The following is an 18,678-nucleotide window of genomic DNA, read 5'->3' as shown; positions in this document are numbered from 1 at the left end:
TTAGGCCTAGATCTAGATCTAAATCTAGGCCTAAACCATAATTATTTATATATTTTACATTTACGTTTATGGTTTATATGAGAATAAAAATTGTTTTCAAAGCATGGACCCAATCATAAGAGACATTAATTTTTTTTTTAAATTACTAGATCTACATCTTGTCTATTGAAATTATGTTTGAGGACAATCCTCGGGGGTTTTAAAAAATGGAACGAAGGATATTATTATTTAAGAAGGGGAAAGGGGGGGGCGGTAGTCGGATGTTAGAGCTTTAACTGCACCCAAAGCTCAATTTTTTAAGTCTGTATGACGCCCCCTCCCCAGTACATCCAGCCCTGATGAGTACCTGACTCATGTTAGGGAAGCAAAGACGGCTGGCATAGTGCTGTATACCGAGACCGAGGTCATTGAAAACTCTACTTCATCTGTCCCATTTGTCTTGGGTGCAACCGGAAAAACATGCGATTGTATGGATAAACCCCCGATTGTCGCCTAAATAATGACTTCTATCATTGATGAATGTTTAGCCATTTTTTTTTAAGTTATTTATTTATTGTCGGCAAAATCGTATCAGCTTTAGGCATATAAACTATTCAGAGGCGTAGCGACCCTTCCCGGCGCCCGGGGACAAACTTTCGATTTGCACCCCCCTCCTCAAGATTTCTATTTGCACCCCCTCAAACTTTCGATTTGCACTCCCCCCCCCCATCAAGCTTTCAATTTATTTTTCCAATCCATTTTGGCGCCCCCTAAGGTTGACATATGTCCCCCCCCCCCTCGCTACGCCTCTGAAACTATTATACTACCTAACCTGCATCAACATTAAATTGCAGAAATACATGTCATACGTGATCGGCTATATAACTGTCACAAATGGTTTGGTGGGTGGTTTGTAAATTTTTGTTACGTTGTGTTATATTGGGAAAGGTGGCGGTGTATAACCATGTTATATACAATATTAAATCACCATGCATATTTTAGAACATACAAGGATTGGATGAATAGTGTAGTAAATTTAATTAATCGTATTTTGATGGACTTAAGTCATAAGAATACATATATTCTGGCGTATCAGGATCAGAGTTTCTTTCAGGCATTTCTCATTATCATCCCCCCCCCCTCCCCCCGAAGCACGTCCACTGGTTTAAAAAAGTATACATTTTGTAGATAAATTCTTTTTCGTTGAGGAGTTGCGGTAGACGTGCTTCGGGAGGGGGGGGATAGCAAAATTGCGTGGATAAAAGTTTAATGTAAAATTGCTCAGTTTTGAAATATGTGTGGACTCCTGAAGAAAAGAACCAAAGGTTGGCCTAGATCTAGATCTAGTACGAAGTACAAAGTAATCGAGCATTGTTCGGTTTGTGTACAAAACAAACTCCAGGGTCGGAAACCGTTTGCATATTTTTAATTTTCTGCAAGCCTACATTGAATGATTCATTTTTACATTTGTTGGTGTCAGGGAAATAAAGTTCATTAATCGCATTATTATAAATTATTGACAGGTCTACACAATAGAATCTACTTCATATCTATATATTATATTACATTAGATCTATTCTATATTTTGAGCGACTCTACAATCCCAACAGTAGATGAGTGGTAGTCTAAGACGAGTAAGAGTAAGTGTAAGAAGCGTAAGACTAAAGTAGTGTAAGAGTGTTGTAGTGTAAGACTAAGAGTAGAGTAAGAATATGAGTATGATTGAAATTTAAAATGATGACTAAGTCTTAATCTTAAATTTTTAAATAGTAAATATTACCTAAATTATAATATAGGCCTACTAAATAAATACGCTCATCATCATGTCATGCATTGTCTTTTGTTTTGCCTTTTATTTTTTATATATATAGGCCTAGGGCCTAGATCTATATACTATATATATGTCATTCCCTTAAGTTGCAGGTTTTGCAATGCTAAATTGTGGTTTGGGGGGGGGGGGGGGGCTAGAACGTAGAAATGTTATAACATATATGTAATGCCAGTGTAAGGGTCTTCAGAAGTTGTATCTAATATTTTTTTGGGACATAACTAATATAGTTTCTTTTTTAAAGTTGACTTTGATAGTAATGGTACCATAAACAAACCTAACACAAGTCATGAACTTTACTGCCATGGCATATGTAAATAGATCTATATATATATATTGACTCATGTTTGAATTATTGACACATGTGACCAAATGTTGTGAACACACGGACAACGCTTTACGGGTTATCCTGTGTGTTACGCAACACATAAGACAAACAGATTATGACAGATGGCTTAAGACACTAGTGGTATACACTAGGGGAAGGGACAGGCTACTACATACAAACAGCATTCATCCCTTTCACCCCCTTCACTCATTCACTACTCTAGACTTAGGTTAGGTTAGGCAGGATAGAACAAAGGATATTTTAGAGTTAGAATTGATAGTGGGACTTGAGATTGCTGTGCTAGATAATGCTTAGTACATTTGAAATTGAGAGGATGTAATAAGTAAGAATGTGATGTAGTTGTTGGTAGGGAATAGGATAGAGTAGCTGTATGAAGATGAGCCTGTGTTTTCCTTATGTGTGGAAATAAATCTATTTGTGAAATCATTGCCATTCATTCATTGTATGCACGTAATACGATTAACCATCACAAACTCATCACTGGCATTAAAAGAAACCCCAATCACACTGTCTTTTTACCACAGTATAAATGCAAAGGCTATAAAATACATTATTTCCAAGGGATGCTTAGTTATAAGCTTATATTCTTTAAAAAATAAAAACATTTTATTTTCAGATTATCCAGTTGAAAAGGGGCAAATTCACAAAATTTGACAGTGTTAGCCTTTTACATAGTTGACTGGTTCCTCTTATCATCATGGTGTTGTTTGTTATAGTCGGTGGATATATTTTAACTTCCATGTTACTGTTGAAATACCCCAAACTTTTTCATCGAAAAAAATGCCTCAAGTTTCGAGCTAAACACATAAGCCATAGAGGTGGTAAGTCACGTAATTTATTTCCATTTTAATTAGTGTAAGGTTGTATTAATTATGAATGTCTCTTTATTCTTCTGATTCACCTGAATCTTCAAAATATTTTCCCATTGATAAATTCTTGCATATGTATTTGTGTGTGGTTTAATCTCTAAACATTATTCAACCACAATTTTCTAACTATCCATAACCATCTCTGTGAACCCACTTCTGACCCAAACACTAACCCTAAATCCAACTGTAATTAAACCAATGAATCATTTTTGCATATCCAGCTTTTAGGATTATGAGAGTGTCTTATCATTAAAAATTTAATTATTTTATGTTGAATGGACAACTAGATCCAGTGGCAAATGTATATTTTGAAAACAAAATAATTTATCATATTTCTCAAATAAAAAACTTAAGTCATTTAAAGAAAATGATTTTTCATAAATTTTTTTAGTGCCAAAATATTCTAGAACATTTTTAACATCAACATTTTTATTGTATAGGGCTTATTTCATCTATCAAATTAAACAAAATAAAACTACACTAGCTTAGCAAAGATTTTATCAATCTTTAAAAATTTATTCAGAGTTTCTTACTAGATTTGTTTGAAGATTGAACTTTTTTTAAACCATCAGGTGCAGCAGAAAGAATTGAAAACACAATGGAAGCTTTCAAACAGTAAGTTTAAAATTGTCTTATTAAGAAGAATTAATTAACAGCTTTAAGTTAGCCAGTTTTAGCATAAATGAGACGAAATAAAAAATAAAAGCCCGCAACAGAATATTAATTTCATAAAACCTCTATCTTATTTAAAAGCATACTTGTTTATTAAAATCTGTATGAGTAGTTTGAAATGAACATGTTGTAACAACGGAAATTCGTGCCATATCGTTTAGTACATCTAGTCCACCCCAATCAGGGGGCATAACCTGTCATGTATCCGTAACATCTGTATCTAGTGCTGTTGAAGTGGGCACAGATATGCTGGAGATAGACTGCCAGCTGACCAAGGATGACCAGGTGGTTGTGTCACATGATGACGTCTTGACGCGGACGTGTGGGGTGGATGTTTTAATCTCAGAAACTACCTACAAGGTGGGGGATCTTAAGCTTGATCCTTTTTGCTAAGCTAAACTTATGTTTTATGGGAGTAAATAGTTGAGTGGTAGACTGTATGCTATTGTGAAAGTAAATGTTTGAGTGAATTCAGCTTGGTAGAGTTCTTACCTCACAATTTCATTTACATGTCAGGTTCACAGTAATTGGTCAGCTCTGCTTCATCTGCTCAGTGGGATATCGGGGGGGTGGGGGGGTGGATGGCTTTACTTTCTTTATTTTTACTTTAATACTAATCACCTGATGCACAATTCCCCTTACCATATTGACCCAAAATCCTTCTGTTCAACTGAAGCAATAATACAAAATACCAGTGACTTCAAAATATATTTACATTTATTATTGCTTTCTTTTGAAAGGACCTACCACCTATGATGAATGCTGTACCAGTTGACTTCTATTACTGTAAGTAAATCTACTAGTTAAAGGCTTACTAATAAAATGTATTGCTTGAATTTTAAAAAAATTGTATCATTCAAATACATTTGATAACTACACTCAGCTTACATCTGACTGTAAAGTTCAATTATCTAAATGAATCAGTTGCTAAGAAAATGTATTTTTTCTTTAAAAAAAGGAAAGGGAATATGTTTTTAAAATGGCTGTTGTCCAAAACCTCTATTCCCTTATAACAGTGACACACTACAGACTAATTGTTAACTGGCAGTGGTTCTCTGCCATGTTTTGTTCACTAGGCTGCTGCTAGAGTTAGTTCCCATTACAAATATGGTGTAAGAAATATGTGACAAACAGGCCATACTCAAGATATGAGTTATGATTTTTTTATTGAAAACAATTTGAACTTAATGAAACAATCTTCACTGGTTCAGATTTAGCAAAAAACTATATGAATGTATGATGTATGTTTACCATGGACCCTGAAACAAAGTAAATTAATGAAAACATGGCGTGGTCATTTTTGTAAGATATCTTTTTATACGAGATGGCATTGTCAGGTGTTGGTAAAGTCCATGTCTGCTAGCCCAAAAGTCTCGCCATCAGGTTTTGGGTTTGAGTCCGTAAGACCTCCCGAAGTCCACCCTGCTCTAATGGGTCCTTGAATAACATTAACAAAAGTAAAGGCTGCTGGGCATAGTATTGGACCACACTATCCCTTCATATGCCGAGCTCACAGAAACAGATAAACTCTACTTCATCTGCCCTTTGGTACACCAGGTCTGAAAGGGTAACACTTATTTTTGTCATAGCAGAAAAAAATAGGTCATGTAACGTTTTATTTTTATAAATTTTGTTGTACGATAATAATGTAAATAGCTTTATTTATTTCTCGTTGATTATGATTATTTTTGTTGTAGGAAAAAAAATATTTGTCTTAATTGTTCATTTTTAATTTATAGCATTACATGGAGAGGGTTGTGACCACAAGATTCCTCTTCTAGAAGACGTATTTCGAGAATTCCCCAACATGCCCATTAATATTGACATAAAAGTAGATAATGATTTGCTAATGAGAAAGGTATGTTGCTATAATTATGTTTAATTAGGATTTTATTCTTTTAAAAAGTGGAAGATCGATCCAGAAAATAATATTTTAAATGCATGGGGTTTTTGGTGTTTGCAGGTCATGTTCAGTGATTATATTTTTGTTGTTTACATTTCAGGTCAATGAACTTATAATAAAGTATGACAGAGAAGAGCTCACAGCCTGGGGAAACAGATCTGATGAAGTCTGCCAGAAGCTTTATGCATTGGTCAGAGTTTGATTCATATCTTTTTCCTTACATTTCACTTTTTCTTTTTAATCAGTGTAGTTAATTTTAAAAATAAGGTATCTTTTAGCTATACATGTCATTTTAAAAAGGTAAAAAATCAGATTTATAAAAACATAAAAAATCATTATAGATTAGGTTTTTTTTTCCTTTCAGAATCCAAAGGTGCCTCTAATATTTTCTTTGAAAAGAGTGATAGTCCTTATGGTCCTGTTCTGGACTGGGCTGCTACCATTTGTCCACATTAAGGAATCCCTTTTAGAGGTTGTTGTACCTGGAATCATGCTGGATGCGTGAGTTGTTTTTGTTGGGGGAACTTTGCTACCAGGTTTTGTAGATTTGTTGTGATATAAATTTAACCATTTCATTTTACCATTCATTTACATAAATAATAATCTGAACATGGTTAATAATCAACAACATTTAATAATTTGGTATAGTTTAAAATGATCATTTAAAACTGTGAAACATATTTTAATATGAAAATAAGATTTTTAAAAGTTGTATTAATTTAATTTTTTTTATTTCCCTCAGAAATGAATTGCTACAGCGAGAACTTGGATCAAAGGCAAAAATGTTTTTTTGGCTAATGGACAAGTAAGTTTTGGCTTTAGCTTTTCTATAGAATTGTTTTGTGTTTTTGTTAAATATCTTCATGAAATTAATTGCAAGTTATGATATACAGTTTATTTAAAATTTAGGAAGTCAATTAGCTAATTAATGTATTGAAATGTATATTTGTACTGTTTTGTCACATTCATCTCATTTTGAAATTCTTTTGATTTTATTATATAAGACTGTTAATGAGACCATCATTAATCAAGCATTTAGATGAAAGAGGGATTCAGGTAATTTATATAGTTTAAAACATGTTTTAAAACAATATACAATATATCAGCATCTTTTTACAGTCAATTGTTTTCTAAAAAAGTTTATACAAAAGGCCTAAATATTAAATATCACAAACATTTTTTTTAAATGCTCATCAGAAATAAATTACAAAGCTGGATTTTCCAGAAAAAGTCTTAATAAAAAAATAAATAAATAAAGGAAGTAGTCAATACTTATGATACTAGCATGATTGATAAAAACTGTGTTGTCAATCTTGTAATTGTATGTTATACCAAAGTTGATCAACATTGATTGCTGATTTCAGTTTTCATGATAAAAGTGTTTGGCTAAAATTTCTGAAACAAATAGTTGCATTATTTTGCTAAGGTTTTAAGACATATGTTTGTGTTCTTATTCAGTTTGATCCTCTAAACTTATCAAGACATCTAAATTTTAGGGCATATAATAAATCTATAGAAATTTCAATATTTTGAGTTGTGATGATTTCGAGCCAGATTTGATTTAGAAATATGCCTTAAAACTTCCTTTTTTGACTGAAACATTGTGTAAAACTGTGCTCACTCCTTGTTATTTAATTTACTTTAGATAAGGGCCAATTGTTTTTATGTATCCAAACCTGCACTTCTAAACTCTTTGAATGACTTTGTGTCAGCAGACGTACTTGTGGGTACTGAACCGTGAAAAAGACTTTGAAAGAGCTTATCAGCTTGGGGCAGCTGGTGTCATGTCAGACAGGATACAGCTCCTCAGGAATTTCCTGGATAAAGAACACCCTCCGCTACAGAGTCCGTGTGATGGGGACAAAACAGATTGACGCAAGCTAACCTATTAGTTGAAATCTCTGTTTTTTTTGTCATCTACTTTTAGATGTTTATAAATGTCCATAAAACCAGTAGATTTGGTTATGAAGTTTTTCATTGTCAGCAAATACATCTCTGTGACAACTAAGAGCACTCAATGTTGTTTCAGTGTTCTAATCTGTGCTTATTTTTAATGGTTTAATTTTTTTACTGCTAGAACTGTCTTAAAAGTATCAAATATTTATTAGACCGGCCCTGTGGGTCAGATGGGTATAGGGCAGGGTCTGTCCTGTCCTGATGGGTATCCAACTTTGTTCAGGAGGTAAAGGACGCTAGACATTATCCTTCCTATCCAATATCTTCATATGTTATGATCACAATTTTTTTTTTTCATTTACGAAAGACTATTTTATTTTATTTTAATATAAATAAAGTAGTATTTTAAGCCAAGTTTTATTATATGAAATGTAAAGTTCTAGCTATTTTCTAGATTTAGAATAGTATCTGATTAAAATGCAGAAATTATTGAAAAAATTACAAGAAATAATTTGTCTACTGGAGTTTTTAGTGCATTTTGACAACCATTCCATGTGTACATGTTGTATTGAGAGCAAAATATCTAAATAATATCAGTCATGGCTTTGATTGAAATAGAGATTGCTTTACAATGAGCGCCATACATTTTTTTATATATATTTTCATCAGTTTATTCAGAGGTTCTCACTTCATGCTAGCTCAACCAACCATCCAGTCAATATATGGAAGTGGGCATTCTATGATTTACATGCTTTACAATACTCAAATCAGCTTTGCAATGGCCTGTATCAATTGTGAAGCATAGTGATAACTTTAATTTTTTAAGTGCTGTGGTATATTTTCCATCTTTAGTGCTTGTTTTTTTTTAAATGTTGGCTTTGTAAATGCCCCCTTTTGTTATCTTTAATGTTGGCTTTTTTTATGACTAGCCTCCCTTGTTAATTTTAATGTTGACCTTATGACTAGCCTCCCTTGTTAATTTTAATGTTGACCTTGTGGCTAGCCTCCCTTGTTAATTTTTGCTATGGAGTAGGTCTGTGGTCTAACTTTATTGTAGGAGAGCTATAGAATGAATTTTGAATGTGGCTCTTATGTTACGAATTTAAACTTGTTACTAAGAAAAAGTTTGGTAGCATCATATATTTTGGTATTCATAAATTTCTCAAAATATGTTAAAACTTTTATCGCAGCTCTTTATATATTAAAAAAATTATTTTCAAATTACACTTTATACCAACAACAAATTGGTAGATTTAGTGAAAATGATTAATTTGTTATTTTAAAAACTTGTGTAAAAGAATTTGTTTTAAGGATAACAGGGTGTGAAACAATTGGACTATGATGGGGATTTGGTTCCGTATTTGGTCAAGTAATGAGATAAGTGATCGTTTAGTTGTGTTATTTATAATAAGTGTAGATGGACAAGTTTAGGTTTAAATTCAGTTTGGAACAAGTACAAGATTTAAGTCTGGAGTAAGTTTTAGATTTAATGAAATGAAACCACATCTCTTTTCTTAGTGCCTTATTGACTATAACTATAACCAGACACAGTTTTATCAGAAGCTTTGAACCACAGCCTACATTCATCCTGTTGAGATTTGAAACAAGTTGTAATCTGTACTTGAAACTTTAATCACTACTTTGTTATGTATGTACTTTGTTTCAATTGATTGCTCAAGTGTTTTTTTTTATAAATAAGATTTTATTTATGCTAAAATATATAAACATTAAGACACTCAATAGCTTTATTTTGGGACAAAGCTTAAAAACAATAAAAAAATTTATTTGGGTGTAATCTGTCAACGCTGTACAAATGATTAAGTAAACATTTAATTAACTTCTCATGAAACTATCATTTGGATGCATAAAAATAACATTATAAGAAGTTGTATAATACTTTGCTACAAAACATATTTACTTTAAATTAACGTAAGATATTATTTCATTTTCTGTTATATACATGTTTTACATATATCTGTGTTCTAAGTTGTGATCATTTTTATTTATTATGAAATCCAATTTCCAGTATGAAAAGTTGAAAGATATGTTATTGTTCTCTATGTAGTGGAATTATTTCTTCTTTAATATTATTTTTCTGTAGTTTAAGTCACTAAACTTATGAAAGGCTACAAAAAATTCAATACAATTACTTAACTTAAAAATTTTAAAGAAAATATTTTATAAGAAAAAGACAATTTTTTAAAATTTCATGGTTTTTTTAAAAACATTTCCAGAGGGAAGAGATGCAAATTCTATTCCATTCCCTAATTAGCCAAACTTGATAAATGTCGAATAAAGTGGACCAAATTTGTGTGCATAGGAAGTTGGTTATTGTGATGATACTTTATTTAAATCAAACCATTTTTGTGCTCTTTCTTGTTGCTTTTCTGTGTAGTCAAGTTAAACTTTATTTAAAATGTTATAAGCTGTAAATATTTTAACTTAATAAGCTTCTGTGTGTGTTTGATTAACATTTTTACAGGAAAAGATTTATTTACCTATTCCAAGTTTTTATTTATTAAAGTAAAGCTGTTCCAGTAAATTACTTTGTATGGTAACATATCCATGTAAACTTCCCTCCCTTTACTGTCTATCTTCTGGTATACTGTCAATGAATGATTGATCTCTTTAGGCTTTAGTGGCCATGTTTTTAAGTATTGTCTTTCATTTTTAATGAATTAAAAGAGTAACTGTTCACTTGGAGCTAATAATTACTAGACAAAAATATAAATAAAAAAGTCAAATGTACGTTATTTTGAAAATGGTATGCTTTTTTAAAAACTGACTTTTTAATAAACATAAGATCAAGATGAAGAGACTTAAAAGTGAACAAATTTACACCATCTTTTGTACAATTTTCATGCAACTAGCCACATCCTACACAAGTTTTCTTTTACCTTTTGTGTTTCTTTTTATATTGTTTGAATGCTGACATCACCATTACTATAGACTTCTGTGAACTTTTACAGCAATATTTTTTTAAAAGTATTCATGACAACTGGATACAATTTAGGGGTATCCAGAATATGACAAACTATGATGGCCTTTAAACCAGTTTTTTTTTAATTTGATTTTTTTTTTAATTTAACTTATTTAAAATGGCATTAGGGTATTAAAAAAATTGCATTTAAAATAGAACAAGCAAGTCCAAAGATGCTATTAAATTGCCAATGCCCTATATAAATACTAACTAGCAAATGACAATATCAAATGTTTTTTTTCTGTAATAACTTTTTGAATGTATTTTTATTATACTGTTCACATTTGTTGTTGTATTTTTTGTATTAACTTCTTTTTCAAAGTGAATTTTTCGCTTCAAGCTTGCTTTGTTTTTTTAATAGATAGTATGATTTTATCAAGTGTATGAGGTATGAAACAAAGCTTTGGTTTCCATTTATTGTGATTTAGATCAACTGAAAGAGATTATGGGAAAAGATACTCAGATAAGATGAATCTTGGAATACTTTCTATAGAAGTTGTTTAACAAGTATTTTACTTTAATAAAAATTATTCAAAAACAATGTTGTTTACGGTTTTGTCTTTTAAACCGATATAAAAAACCAAGAGACTTTACACAAAACTTCAAACCCAACAACACTTGGCATTACAGCTTTTAATATAGAAGATGAACAATAGTTGTGAAATAATGAAAAGTAAAAACAATTTGAGTGAATTAATATTAACTGTTACAGTACTAAATCTGTTTCAAGTCTAGGCATGATTTTTATAAGCTAAAAATTTTCTCATTTGCTTTAATTAATATAAAAAAAATCATAAGACATGAATCATAAATGGAAATACACTACTAGTTTCTTAAACACTTGATCACAAAAATATACATTTTAATTTTCCCTTTTTTGTAGTATAGTACATGTTAAACTTAACTTCTATTGAATCAAGTCAAGTGTCTCAATAAAAGCTACAGAGTACTGAGCTGTTTATGTGGGACTAAACACTCACTGAACCCAGCATTGGTCAACAGTTGCAAGTATAGTAAAAACCTCATCAAATGTACAAAAAACATTCACACAAAGCCACAAAACAAACTGTTTATGACATGAAACAAAGACAACTCCCCACCAAACAGTCTTTTCAGATGTATTGTGTTACTCGGATATTATAAAAACACATTTGATACCCACTAAAAGTATAACCTGTACATTCTAAAAAGTTTAACTAGCATGGGGTGAAATAACACTGATAAGGCAAATCAGTGTAAGTTGATGTTCCAAACAACCAACACTTAAGGATAGACGACCCCCAGACCTCTTTATTCCAGCTGCAGTTCTTTCAATCAGATTTATGAAATTTTTTTTTTCCAGTGTTAGTTTACATTTTAAGGTAGTAATAGTGAAATGTAAGTTTAAAAGTACTTTTTTTAAGCTCTTATCAAAATTTTTAAACAAAGAAATTTCCTAAAACATTGGAAAAATTACATATATGAACATCTATTGAGGATAAAAGGAAAACACAGTGATTATCATAACAGATCTTGTACTTTAGAAAACCAAATCACTACTTCTCTTAAAAATTTAGCCATTAAAATAAAATAAGTGTAACTCCATTAGCCTAATAAAACAGTCTCACACACATCAAACTTTTACTCAACAGGACCAAAAAACTTGACTGAACGATCCATACTGACGGATGTAATGAATGTTGAGTTGTGGCCGAATCTCACCCCAGTGGCAGCAGCAGTGTGGTCATTAAAAACTGCAAGCTCGCTCCACTGTTTGCACAAATACACCCTGAAATAAAAACATTCACCAGTTATTGAAACAAACTATACTAAAAAAGTAAAATGATCATAAATCGTTCAAAATATGGATTGAGAAATTAATTTAAGAACAATGAAATATGCATAAAAAGTAAATTTTTAGTTCCCACTTTCAGTAAGTAAATTAAAATAAATTTAAAAATATAAGTTTAAAAATCACATCAGCAAAAAATTAAATATTCAGTTTAAAAAAATGAATAATAAAATTAAAATTACAATTATCTTAACAAAAATTGAAATTTTTATATAATCTCACCTAACATCAGAGCCAGCTACAGCAAGGTACGTTCCACTCTGGTCAAAACTAAGCCCTTTGACTTGATAGTTATCTTCTAACTGTAGAGTCTTAAAGTTCTTGAGCTTCCTAAGATCCCACAACCTAACAACTGAGTCTTCAGCTGATGTTGCTAGATAATAACCTGAAACAATAACAGTGCTAGTGAAAAAACAGTTTAAAAAATCTTAAAGTAAAATCTCAAGCTAGGATCTTGGTTTGGATTCAGGATGTCCCAGAGTCAACTCAACTCTGAGGGGTAACTGACTCACTTTAGAAAGAAAGGCTGCTGCGCATAGTGCTGATAGATACCTAGATCTTTCAAACAGATACTCTTACTTTAACTGCCCCATGTGTCTTGGGCATGTACAGTTAGGGATGATGAAGTAGACTACACAGATTTTCACAAAGGCCACCTGTTGTTCATGATGTCAAATTTTAATATTTTTGTGATGAAAGTACTTGATTGAAAACCCACCATTTTCAGAAAATGAGATGCTTGTAATCTGCCCTTGGTGTCCTTGGAAGTTTGCTACATTTGTTCTCTCTTTAAGATCCCAGATCTTTATAACAGAATCATCAGTGCCAGTGCCAAAGATGAGACCGTCAGGGTGAAACTGGGCGCAGGTCAAGGCAGAAGCTGCCATGTAAAAAAAGACATGATTTTTAAATATGATGAAATTTTTAAAAATTACAATTTTTAAAAATGAAAACACTATCTTTTACTTACACATTTGTCCAGATTTTTCAGCAACTTTGGTCAATATACGTCCAGTTCGAATATCAGAGAAAGCCCAATACTAGGAAAAGAATAATTTTGTTAATCTCAGGTCAAATTTGGTAAGATAAGAAACATGGCTTTTTACTTGAAGTTTGCTACATAAATTGACAGATAATTAATAACATTTAATTGTCATAATAATCATACAAAAGTGATATACTTTAACATATTGTTACTGTTCATTAAATACATATTTAGACTCAACTAATCCATAAGAGATTCACATTTTAAAATAAAATTTGTATGTCCTGTTTCAAAGATCTATTCATACACCTGAAGACTTAACAATTCCTTTATAGAAAAAATCCACTCTCAAGTATTTTAATCATGACAAATAATACCTACAAGCCATGAGATGCTAGAAAATTTAAAAAAGTAAACATTTTCTTGTGTACAGGAAAATGCATCTTACCATATCTGTGGAACATGATAGCAGGTAGTCGCCTGTTGCATGCAAGCTGATACCAGTGACAGGAGCATCGTGGGCCCGGATGATTTGACCACAGGATGCAGTTGTGATTCCCCACACCCTGATGGTGTTGTCAGGGGAGGCAGTGATAACCAGTTCCTGGATGTAGGAGATGGTAAACAGTGATAAAGCAAGGGGACAAACAAATAGTAACCAATATTTTACAAGTATTTCTTCTTTTCTCACTAAAAAATTTAAGGTAGCCATACTACTTAACAATTTTAGTTGAACAGATAAGTACAAATGGAATCCAAAGACAAAACGTCTCTTAAGAAAAAGTTTTTCAACTGATATAAGCTTTCATAAGGATATCAATATGAAACCCAGATAAAAAAAGTAATCGGATTGGTAAAGCAGAAATTTCTACACACAATTTTAACCTTAAATGCTTAAACTAAGTACTAGAGAAAAGCATTCAACAGCATATGCTTAATTAGTTATACTAGAAAAAAGCAGAACTGAAGCAGAGGAAAAGAAGACAGACCAGAGGATAATGAAAAAATCTTAATGACCATAAAAAATAAAACACATAAAATGTACCTCCTCGGGGTGGTAGATGACACTTGTAACTTTCTTTGTATGACCCTTGAGGATAGCCATGACCTGCTCAGTATCTTTGTTGAAGACAACAGCATTCTTATCATTGCCACCAGTGACAATCCTGGAGGTGTCTCTTAGACAGACATCAACAGCTAGGATACCAGGAACACTAGCACTGTGTAGACCCTAGAATAAAAAGCTCTTCAATAGATGCATGTCCTGCCTATTACTAAAAAGTAATATGATGTATTTCAGTTTGGAACAACTGACAAGCATTCAATTATTTCAGCAAAACTGATTAAAGATGTAGAAAAATGATGAAATGTGAATAGGCTCCAATAGTATGAACTAAATAATATTTAAACAAACTGGATTGAAATAATAATTACCGTATGGGAAGCCAATTGACGATAATTTCGAATATCTTCACTTGAGGCCAATCCCTCTGGCACTGTTTTACCACGCTGGAAAAGAATTATATTGATTTAGATTAAATGTTTTGAATTACTCCATCATTTAAAAGGTGTACTAATCTAACAAAGAAAATGCTGTAATGAGAACACTTATTGGCCGTCAACTAAAGCATTATAAAACTGCTTGCACAAGAAATAGTAAACAAGCTGGACAAATCACAACACCACAAGTGAACAAACACCTTAAAGTTCTCTTTGAGGGGCAGAATGAAGCATTCAAGTCTTAGGGAAATAATTATAAATTGTTATTTAAAAAACGAAACAATTTTACCTTCTTTCTTTCAGCAGTAAGAAGTGTAGCTTTGTCTTGGAGCTGTGAAACAAAATTAATCTTTATTAAATGTTGAAAAAAGAAAATAAATCCTTTGATTCAATGATTAATAATTAACCCAATAATATATCAAATTAAATATCAAGAAGTTAGCACTCTTAATTGCATCATTAATTAACTTATTGGGAGTTCAACCTTTTTAATAATGTCATCACTCATGACAGCCTCCTCAGCAGGTTGTGAAGCAGACTCTGGTCCTGCATCGGCAGCAATAGACTGGAAGAAATAACATCTCATATAATCAAACAGTGGAAATTACTTATCAACCAATAATGAAATAATTTTTAAGTGAAGAAATTTACAAACCCAAGCATAAAAAAATAAAAACTTACTGGGTTGGGAGCAGGAGCATTGTAGCCAGGGACTGCTGCTGTGAGACCAGCCTGTGGTTTCAAGGTGGCCAAAGCTGCAACAGCATGGACAAATATTTAAACACCACTAAAAGAATCTTGCTTCACATTAGGTATGTGAGCATCATAACATATTTATATTTTTACAATTAATCTTACTATGAGAACATGTGCAATGGGGGTAAAGAACAATGAGAGAAATCAGTACCTTCTCTGGCTGCTGTGACTTCCTTGATCAAACGAGCAATGACACGACATGCAGCATCATGCTGGTACAAAGCATGAGACAACTCTGCAAAGACAAGATAAAACCATTACAACTCTATCCATTCTTGCTACAGTATTAGTAACAAATGATATATAAGAATCAATTTTTACCTTGTCTGGCTGTCTGCAGTTGCTGTCTCAGTGTAAAGCTATGCAGCATTACTGCATCCTTAAAAAGTGAAATAAAATTGATGAAACAAAATATTAAATATCACACATGATATAAATTTGAAAGTGAGGCCTATACAGGATTGTTATTAGTAAAACTATTTTACCCATTCATCTTGAAGAGACTTGAGAATAGCAGGAATACTTGTGGCTGATGGTGGTCTTGGTTTAACAATAGCTGATGCTAAAAGAAATTTGTTACAAATTATTTTACTTCAGGTTCTGGTATAAAAATGTAAATATCTAAGTGAGACTAGAAAGAAAATTGTTTTTTTTTAAAATCCAAATTGGAGTTAAGATTTTAAGTATTTTGAAAATTCCTTTTTTTAACTGAGCTAATAATGATTTACTAAAAGACCAACAAATTGAAACAAAGCTAACTTACTCTTGACTGGTATAAGCATGTCAACTGACAACTTTTCATTTGCAATGGGGTCTGTGCCATTTTCTTGAATGAACTTTTCAATCAATCTTCTTTCAAAGATGTGTCCAGAAACAGGAGAAATTACAGGCTGTTCAGGTACTTCGTTACTAACTGAAATAATTCAATCATTAGATAAGACTTGGTTTCAAAATAAAAGAATGCAATCATTGATATGGTAAGACAAGATAGGGAGAAACATAGAATTTGTAATTTGTAGTAGGCTCTATCAGCTTATTTACTTCATATGGTAACACCAACTAGCTATACTTATAGGCCTAAATAACACATTTAAGACTATGGGTAGGCCTACTTTAAAATACATTTAAAAAAATTTATTCTCCATGAAACAAACAAGTAGGTCCTATGCCAATATTTTTTTTCAATTTACTGTCATCTTTGAACAATACATAAAGGCCAAGAGTAGGGCTAAAATTAAAAATTAGTGAAGACTTGCTGTATTTATCCCAGTGAGGACCGCATCTCGACTGACTAAAATGAAACACTGCATTACCTAGCTATGAAAAACCTATTATAAAGTTAAAAAACTAGCTAGAATATAGAATAATATAGATCAATGCAAATCGCCAAAATATAGGCTAATAGATCTAGATTAGAATCTAAATCTAGTGGCCGATGGATGACACACATTCACATGGCACACTTAATTCAGTCGAGGCTACAGTAGCCCATTATAAAGCCCTCCTATAAGAAATTGAGGCAAAACTCCATTTTAGCGTATTTTATTCGCCGCTTCGCATTCACCTCCGGTTGAGCGTATTTTATTATAAACACAACCGAAACACACAAAAACGTAAGAAAACACTAGGATTAGAGCTAGATCTAGATCTACTTATTTTTTTATGAATGTGTTTATTAGAAAAGGTGAAAATAAAACAGTAAAAAGCATTAGGACAGTTCCAATTAAATAGTGGTGTGATCGTCAGCAGGAGAAAAATCCCTACACGGTCGAGGTTTCACCGTGAATTGACTTTTATCTTCACCATATGTCATAGCTTGGGCAATAGGTATTTGAAATGGTGTTGGTCTCAGTTTTGGGGTCATTGTGAGTTCATAAAAGTTTATTAATAGTAGCATGCGTGGGAGATACTTGTATCAATACAAACATAACCGCCTTGCAACTGTGAGTTTCGTACTTCACTTATTGCCATGAATATCTTAACTGTCACACGAACATAGCACAATGAATACTCCAAATTTGGATTTTTCTCAAGTTTTGACAAAAGTAAATTATTAAAACTAAAACAAAACTTCATAAAGAAATAAGCCCAATGTTTTCCTACTGTTTTTGTGTGTTTCGGTTGTGTTTATAATAAAATACGCTAAACTGGAAGTGAACGTGAAGGGGGGAATAAAATACGCTAAAATAGTTTTACCAGAAATTGATTCGACAAAGTTGGCCTAACCAATAAATAATGAATTACAAAAACCCAGTCAACTAATTATTCTACAGTAGGCTACACAATTCAGTTCTACTCCTAAGAAGTTGCAAAAAAGGGAAATAATCCTTCAAGACACTTCAAGATAGTGCACCCAATCTAAAAGAGATAAATCATTAGAACCTATCGGATTACATAGATCTATATCTAGATTAGATATAACTGGATAATAATAAAATAATAATTTAGATAAAATTAGGTTCTGCCTTGGAAATGCATGCTAACAAAAATTGTTTAAATTCGGAACAAAAATTTTAATTTTTTAATCGCCGGCGTCAGGTGTAGGTAAAGATTCTAAGATTCTTAACGTCTCCAAATATATTTTTTTTAATTATACTGTCTAAATAAATTTTAATTAAACAAAATTAAGAAAAACTGATTGTCCAGTAGACAAATAGAATGCATTAAAATACCAATAAAACTATTTTAAAATGTTATATTGACAATATTCACGCACTTGCACAGCAAAGCGCCATGTTGAAATATAGTCACGTGACTAAATTGGGTTTAGCAAAAGCTGACCCGAAAATCCATAAAACAAAAAAGCCTACAATGCAGGAGCATAATAAAAAATAAAACTAGGCTAATGTTTTGTAAAATAGTCTAAACACAAACTTCTTTTATACTTATGATTTTTTTTAATGTTGTAAATACTTTCATATTAGTTAACTATGTAAGGTTAATTTTATAATAGCCTACCTCTTGTATTTAAATTTTAAAAGATTAATCTTTATTGTATTTTTAACTAGGTCTATGTAAAATGGCATTGGCACCTATTCAAGGAACGTAAAAATAGTGAGAAGCTCTGGTATAACCTGGGTATCTACGTTTTCTCATTCGGTGCCAAAAACACACAGGCATATAACTATAA

The 18,678-nt window shown here is 31.9% G+C and overlaps 2 protein-coding genes across 4 annotated transcripts; one reads left to right on the top strand and one right to left on the bottom strand.

Moving 5' to 3' along the window:
- The first annotated feature begins 936 nt into the window (after nucleotides 1-936).
- Nucleotides 937-11,008, top strand: LOC131934918 (lysophospholipase D GDPD1). 3 transcript variants are annotated; one of them, XM_059291184.1, is made up of 12 exons: nucleotides 1,329-1,339; nucleotides 1,551-1,619; nucleotides 2,773-2,977; nucleotides 3,598-3,640; nucleotides 3,922-4,057; nucleotides 4,438-4,483; nucleotides 5,437-5,555; nucleotides 5,701-5,790; nucleotides 5,965-6,101; nucleotides 6,343-6,405; nucleotides 6,605-6,656; nucleotides 7,316-11,008. In XM_059291184.1, the coding sequence occupies exons 3-12, from the start codon at nucleotides 2,854-2,856 to the stop codon at nucleotides 7,472-7,474; spliced, it is 969 nt and encodes a 322-aa protein (XP_059147167.1). In that variant the 5' UTR covers nucleotides 1,329-1,339; nucleotides 1,551-1,619; nucleotides 2,773-2,853; the 3' UTR covers nucleotides 7,475-11,008. The 3 variants fall into 3 exon arrangements, with proteins under 3 accessions (XP_059147166.1, XP_059147165.1, XP_059147167.1); XM_059291183.1 differs by lacking the exon at nucleotides 1,551-1,619 and having other exon boundaries at nucleotides 937-1,382; XM_059291182.1 differs by having other exon boundaries at nucleotides 937-1,619.
- An 84-nt stretch (nucleotides 11,009-11,092) lies between these two features.
- On the bottom strand, nucleotides 11,093-18,368 carry LOC131934917 (pre-mRNA-processing factor 19). The gene is made up of 15 exons (XM_059291181.1): nucleotides 18,265-18,368; nucleotides 16,312-16,461; nucleotides 16,034-16,110; nucleotides 15,870-15,927; nucleotides 15,700-15,783; nucleotides 15,474-15,547; nucleotides 15,277-15,357; nucleotides 15,082-15,123; nucleotides 14,727-14,801; nucleotides 14,338-14,523; nucleotides 13,741-13,896; nucleotides 13,278-13,347; nucleotides 13,026-13,187; nucleotides 12,530-12,692; nucleotides 11,093-12,244 (listed from the first exon to the last, which is right to left on the bottom strand). The coding sequence occupies exons 1-15, from the start codon at nucleotides 18,281-18,283 to the stop codon at nucleotides 12,097-12,099; spliced, it is 1,545 nt and encodes a 514-aa protein (XP_059147164.1). The 5' UTR covers nucleotides 18,284-18,368; the 3' UTR covers nucleotides 11,093-12,096.
- Nucleotides 18,369-18,678: the final 310 nt, after the last annotated feature.

This window comes from Physella acuta, unplaced genomic scaffold (genome assembly GCF_028476545.2).
Source record: "Physella acuta isolate Inbredline_101_S28 unplaced genomic scaffold, ASM2847654v3 ptg000123l, whole genome shotgun sequence".
NCBI classification, from domain to species: domain Eukaryota; kingdom Metazoa; phylum Mollusca; class Gastropoda; family Physidae; genus Physella; species Physella acuta.
This window is presented reverse-complemented; position numbering and strand designations above follow the sequence as displayed.